Raw genomic sequence first — 7,123 nt, 5'->3', positions numbered from 1 at the left:
ATATTTGCAAAAAATGATTAAGAAACTGGTTTGTTAGCAAAAAGTCACAGCATTGTTTTGGCAGGAGGAAGGGTAAGGGACCACCAATAAATTAGTGTAAAATCTTGAAAAGCCGGTGAAAAAAAAAGAGCAGCTAATTTGAATAGTACATCATGCATTAAGGGCAGTAGTCAGAAAGTAGGGACCAAATCCTACCTGAACCTGATTTTAGGTTACCTGCTTTATTATCAGCTTTTTTGCTACTACTGTAGGACTTGGCCAAACTGGACTTCCATTAACGTACACCTCAACTGAAGGACCTTTCTTTTCGCTCTAATTTCTTTTATTTCTTTTTTCTAGTTGGGGTATGGGTTAAAGTATGGGAAGGGCTAGTGGTCGCTCTGTTAATTGCTAATCACGCCTAGGGAAGTATACCTTGAAAAAGAAATTAATCGTCCATTTTATTTTACATGACCATGTTATCATCTGCACATCAAATACCATTATTTAGAGTTATAAGGTTCAAATTTGTCCTTGAGCTATTCAAAATGGGAAATTTTGTCATCTGGTTTAATTTTGACACAAAAATACCCTTACCGTTAATCAAGTAGCTCAAAACACTAAATCATAGCGAAGTAGCTCAAAAAATGCAGAATTCTCTTAAAAGGTTAGGGGATGATATTGACTGAACTGTAGGTAACGGAGGACAAAATTATCCCGTTTCAAATAGCTTATCCCGTTTCAAATAGTTCAGAGACAGAATTGACTCTTTTCCCTCTAAGCTAAGAGCAACAGTAAGCGGGAGGTCAATTTTGAGCTACTTGGCTAATAAAGAGGCATTTTTGAGCTACATTTTTTGTACCAAAATGAAACATATGGTAAATTTATCTCATTTCTAATAGCTGAGGCCAAAATGAACTCTTTGACCAATCAAGCAAGCCAAAAGAGCTTGTGCTTCAAGTTGAATTCTCTACAAGAATTCTCAATGATCAGGGATAGTATTTTTAATTATCAATGTCCAAAGCCAAACTGAAAATAAAGTTAACCCTCATGCTTGAATCGCATTATTGGTTTTGGTACAGAGGAAGTATTTGTCATTAAATTTGAAGAGATACAAGCCATATGAACTACATATACAAATAGGACCTCAAAAACTTTACAAATGAATTCACTATATATGCTCTAATAACTATAATTCACCTAAATTGAACTTTGACGTATCATTTGTATATCTCGAACTCGTATGCATGCATCTTCTACAAATTATGTAGCAGGCGCTGTAAATTACACAGGCCTCCAACCAATATAGGTGTTGTAAATACAAAAACTTCCCTGCTTCTATACGACAAAGTTGTCGATTATGTGTTGTATAACATCTGCTCCATCAGAATTCATGCAATAGGACTGCACCTGAAATTATAAAACAAAGGATATTAAAAGATTTGTTACTGCAGAAAACCTTCCAGCGAAACAAAGCACATAAAAAAAAAAAAAAAAAAAAAAAAAGATAATGCCTAGAGTTTTGATTCAAAAACCTCAGGAAAAAATCACAAAAATACCAAATGTGCTTCTGTTTGTTGAAAACAAATAGTTCAAGATCACGATGACTTATTTCTTTTTGGGATCAGTTGAGACCTTTGTTTCAAAAGAAGCTAAAACGGATAGTGAAGATTCATATGCTCCAACTAGCTTGGAACTGACAGATTTATAAACTTAGTTACCCCTTTGAGCCTAATTTTCCAATCTTCATTACCCACATTATTGTCCAACCTTAAAATAGCACATGCTTCAACAATCCATCTAATCACCCCATAGTATGCAAATTTATGACCATACAGATATGAAAGGAAAATCCTTGAGTAAATCACTAATGAGAAATGAATTTGCCTAGGTCACAATAGACTGGTACGTGGTGAAATCTGTGATGATCAATAGTGAAGAAACATTGTATGTAGAAACTCCTTATAGTGTGTTCAAGACCAACAAAAAAAAATAAAAAATACATGCCTGAATTGCTGTGTGCGCAAAGTATCTCTGTTTACTTCCTTTGAAGCTAACATCAATCCTTTCCCAGCTCATCTTTGTTAAACCTCTTATCATGGCCTCTACACAACAGTTAACCATGAAGAAAAGGTAAGCAATAAAAAAGGATGAGGGAAGCTGATTATAAAAATGCTAAAAGCGGAAAAAAATGTCATGTGCATTGAGATTCCCCTAGTTAGGAAGTATAATAAAGGTAGAGTTTCTGAAAGTGAAGGCTAACATACTTAAAATTCTCCTCAAATACCATTAACAAAGAAAAAGAACGAAAAAAGACACTAACCTTCCATTTCTTGAGACTTGCGTCCATTTATCTTGGCCTCTGTAGGAGTTTCTTCTTGAGAACTAACACTTGTTGCCTCATCTACTTTTACAATATGTGGGTATTTATCCACTTTTTTCAAGTTTCGACGCTGAAAAGAAAAGTATTAGTTGCTGTATGATGCAAGCTTTTGCTAAAACTAAAATTTCATAACTTTTACCCTTGGAAGCTCATATCTGCGCCGCAAAGATGATGTACTCCATCCAACAAGATCTATATAAGTGTCAAGGTTCTTGCATTATACGAAATAAGTTAACACATGGAATAAAGGTCTCGTTGATCAGCATAAGCAGTTATCCACTGTTGATGGATTATCTTATCATGGACTTAAGTTCTAGGCACCTGATTCTGGATATATACTACACGGAAGAATGAACAGATAAGAGAGAAGAAGAAAAGGACGAGGTTCAGGAGGATACAGTCAAAACATGTATTTGCGTAGGCCACACGACGCTTAAATGACTGCAAAGCAGATCTGCAAGGAGAAGTCAGGATACAGAATTTGCTTGAAACTGAAGTAATTAGTTAGTTAATGTTCACTCACATAAATGGAAGATCTTCAGAATCACTGGCCATCCGAAGAAGAAGAGGTCTCCTCCCTTCATCACAATCTTTCAAAAAGAGATGCCTTCCGCTTCTTCCAAGTAACCATGAGGAACTTGCTGCAACTTTTTCAAGTGAGTGTAGCCCACAGAATGCTGGAGCCTACAATATTTTTAAAACACGTTAAACGTTTTGGGAATAGAAACAAAAGCGATGGAGTTATTTGGGATTCATAATATTCATGCTGCTAATTACAATGCACTTACATGATAAGCAAAGTTCAGAATGAAACTAGACCAAAAATATTCAAAGCTGTGCAAAATGCTGAAGTGTTTAATAAAACTTCAAGAAGTGTATTTTACTTGAGAATGTCAACTACTCCCCATAATATCAGAATTTAACAGAAGATCAATAAATTAATGGGCATTGAGTAAAAACCCTACAAGACAGCCAAAAACATTACTGCTAATAAAATGAAAGTGAACAAAGCTAAACAAATATGATATTCAATAAGCCCAATTCTCTAATCACCTGTTTGTGCCCCCTACAGCCGAGATGTGGTGTAGCACAGGTTATAAAGTTCAGGGGTTCCAAGCCTGCAATTTTTCTTTTTGATACTTCTTCTTCCACACATGAATTAGTGGACCCATTAAGACTACAGCATTCCATATCTTCTCCGCAAGCTCTTCTTGCAGATTTTTGTTCATATAGCTTTGCAATCGCATATCTACATACCAGGCCACCTAGGGAGTGAGCAACAAAAGAAATCTTTTGTAGATGTGGATGCTGTTTTATAACAGATAGTACCTGACAGTATAAATATGAGAAGCGACAGTCACTAAATTTTTTAGTTCAAGTAGATATTGTATAGCAAGTAACAAAACTTACATGTTTGACCTGAACAATAAGAATCAGATCATATGTCATCCTAATACAATACAAAATCCCACATCATACAACAATGGAAAAATCCCCGTAGCTTACTAGCTTTAGCTATTTAGATGTGGTGTAGCACCTAAGTTACTCGGACTCGGGTGCAGGTGTCCGATACGGGTGTGGATCTAAAGGTCAAATCCTTCATGATCTAAATTTTAAGATTCAGGGATACGAATCCAAGTATGGATACGGGTGCTGGGATTCGGCTAAAAATAATTCAAACATCTAAAAATAGAGTTATAAAAATATGACCAGAATATAGTGGACTATTTATAAGGAAAAGAATGCACAAATTTTTTAGAGCAAGTTCGAGCCTGTAATTGTTTTTAAGTATAGATGCATCTCCTTACTATTTTTTGGTGTAACATGGCTATTGCAGTAGCCCTAGCTTTTGTTTTGATTTCAGAAATCATTGTCTGTCTCAAATTTCTCTTATCGATTTTGGTCAAAGTACCCGAAATCCTTTGACTAAATCAGGTATAGATCCCACACCCACGTCGTGTCGACACGGGTGCGGCACTGAAAGTGAAGAGTCCGAGTAACTTAGTAGCACAGGTTATAAAGTTAATTTAATTGAAAAAATTAATTTAATATGTACAAATAATCTATTTAAAACCCAATGACCAAAACGAATTGTAGTCCAGAATCCATAAACTAAAAGTCTTAGCTCTGCTTCTGATTATTTGACGGAGCGGATTGTGTTGAGGAACAGGATTTAATTTAAATTGACTCCATGTGGGGAAGAAAAAAATGATTCACATACCTCTTCAGCTAATCTTGTCCCCATTATGTCAACACCATCAAATGTCAACTTCGAACAATTAGATTTACTGCCTGGAAATAGCATATGAAATTAGGAAAAAATTGAGATTAATACAAGAAACATATGGCTCCAGCTGACAGAGAGATGCATATAGCTTGTGGAAACATTGAAATCAATGCAAATTTGGAACTCATATTAGTTTTCAGAAACTAATGGACTGATTGAATTTTGATTGCGGAAAGGTGTGAATATCTACGTTTAGTTTGGAAGCGTAATGCCAAAAGTCAAAATTATTCCAATTCTCTCCAAGGACCTCTATACTTACTTTCCTTTTGAGAAACAAAAGAGTTCTCACACCAATTATTTTCATTTAAATTGCATCCACCTGACATTTTAAATTTTGATCTTGTCATGAATATCAAATTGAGCTAAAAAATAGCTTACATAGTCAGTGGACTTTGTCCGTATTGTTGAGAATTAGAAAAATGGCAATCTGCTATATAGTTAAGAGGAAACAAAAAAGCAGAAGAAAAGAGGCAGTTCTGTTATTTGCATCAACATTCTTCTTACCAAAAATCACATGCTTGCCTTTATTTTTTGGTTAATCATACATACAAATATGACATTTCAAACAGATAATTGCTACTCCAAAGTAAATAACAGTTAACGCTAACAATATCACTTCAATCAACTAGACCAAAAATAGAATTAAAACAGAATCTCGGAATGGAATCAAGAGCAAGAACTTACAATGAACAATGATATCTCGTGGATAGGCCTTCACAAATTGCTTGGCAGCATATTTCCAATCTTCTGCACTGCAGAAGCAGACATTTCAAATCATTAAATAGCTGTTAGAGTTTATCCTTATGTATATTAGTTGTTAGCAGGATTGTATTTGACGTGATTCTGTATTATGCACACATATGCAGTAACTTCGTATTATAAAAGTACTAAGGGTGTCACAGAACTAGGACCAAAATTGAAATCCAGTGATCTTTCAACTGTAGTTTTTCCCATTTGTATGATCCTTCTGCTGGTACCATTTTTTATCTTTCACCAAGCTCGGTAATCGGTATGACTGGCTCATAAAAGGTATTAAGCTCCGTATGACTTACTCATAAAATGTATCCGTAGTCATAACGATAGGACTAAAATTACCAACGAAAATTTCCACATTTCAAGTGATTAACCTACAACTACTACTGAAAATAGAAAGAACAAAAAACAATTACTATACATGACAATCCAGAACTAGTTAAAATCCGCTATATAAATCCTCAATATCCATTTGGACTGCACCCAAGGGTGTGGCCTAGTGCTCAATAAAGTGGATTGAGAATCATGATCAGGTTCAAATTTCAGCAGAGACAAAAACATTGATTTCTTCCCATCTGTCCTGGCCTTGGTGGACAGAGTTACGTGGTACCTGTTGAACCGGTTTCACTCTAATTGGAAGTGAATTCAAGATTTGAATTTTACCTGCCAATAATGCCATTAACCATGACAACTAAGTGATTAGGAGGAGGACCCTTTTGGCTAGCTTCGACATCAAAACTAGATTCACCAGCAGCAGTTGTCTCAACAACTGGAACTTCATCATCCAATCTCATACATGCAAACCTAGGCAAAATAAAACACCCTTTTCTCCTTGTCTTCTTATTATTATTCTCATTCTTCTCAATATCCATTTCAGATTTCCTCTCTTCCTTCTTATTGCTATTCTCAGTTTCCTCAATACCCATTCCAGATTTCCTATCTTTTTCTCCATTTTCATCAGTAAAGTTTGAATCTTTTTCCATTTTCACATAACCAAACTAAATCCAACAATATGAAAAAACAAACAGCAGTGGCAGTTAGTCAACAAAAGCTTTTGTGGGTTCTTGGATTTGGAAATTTTGGTTCGGTATTTATGGATTTATAGACCTTTTAGTCCACATGGAAGGCTGCTAATAGTACATGGAACCTTCTTCTTCTTGTCTCTGTAAATCTTGCTGACAGGCATTTGAAATAAAATAGTACTACTAGTATATTAAAATTATCAATCAAGAATTGCATTTTGACATTAAAATTATGTTGAATGATACAGTTTGGTGTTGATTCAATCAAAAGAGGGACAAAATGGGAAAGAAAACCTTTGGTTTGATGAAAGTTTCAAGTTTGACGACCGTCAAGATTCAGAATTTAGAACACCTTTGCTTGCTTACTTTTCCTTTTTTTTTTTTTTTTTTTTTTTCAATTTTTCAAATATATTTTTTCAAGTTTGACTAGCGTCAAGAAGATATTTTTTTAGGGAAAAGGGTAAAAAATACTCCTCTTTTTTTAAAAAATGGTTAAAAATATTCTTCAAACTTATTTTAGATTAAAATACCCTTCTTATTCTTAAATTTTTTAAATATGCCTCTATCTTATCGGAAATTATCCCCTAAAATAACCTGAAATTATTTTTTAAATCCGCTTCATCATTTAAATCCGATTCAGCTAAATAATGAACCATAAGATCCTCTTATTCCCCCAATTCCCTCAAACTTCAAACCTAC

The 7,123-nt window shown here is 34.6% G+C and overlaps 1 protein-coding gene across 2 annotated transcripts; it reads right to left on the bottom strand.

Moving 5' to 3' along the window:
- Positions 1-1,015: 1,015 nt before the first annotated feature.
- Positions 1,016-6,862, bottom strand: LOC132053474 (putative lipase YDL109C). Of its 2 annotated transcripts, XM_059445519.1 has the most exons (11): positions 6,777-6,862; positions 6,066-6,718; positions 5,334-5,401; positions 4,584-4,654; positions 3,416-3,691; positions 2,886-3,046; positions 2,761-2,816; positions 2,502-2,554; positions 2,303-2,432; positions 1,987-2,084; positions 1,016-1,389 (listed from the first exon to the last, which is right to left on the bottom strand). In XM_059445519.1, exons 2-11 carry the CDS (start codon positions 6,383-6,385, stop codon positions 1,318-1,320), a joined length of 1,305 nt encoding a protein of 434 aa, XP_059301502.1. In that variant the 5' UTR covers positions 6,386-6,718; positions 6,777-6,862; the 3' UTR covers positions 1,016-1,317. The 2 variants fall into 2 exon arrangements, with proteins under 2 accessions (XP_059301502.1, XP_059301501.1); XM_059445518.1 differs by having other exon boundaries at positions 6,066-6,819.
- Positions 6,863-7,123: the final 261 nt, after the last annotated feature.

This window comes from Lycium ferocissimum, chromosome 4 (genome assembly GCF_029784015.1).
Source record: "Lycium ferocissimum isolate CSIRO_LF1 chromosome 4, AGI_CSIRO_Lferr_CH_V1, whole genome shotgun sequence".
Classification (NCBI taxonomy): domain Eukaryota; kingdom Viridiplantae; phylum Streptophyta; class Magnoliopsida; order Solanales; family Solanaceae; genus Lycium; species Lycium ferocissimum.
Note: the sequence above shows the minus strand (reverse complement) of the source record. Positions and strands in the feature narration are given on the sequence as shown.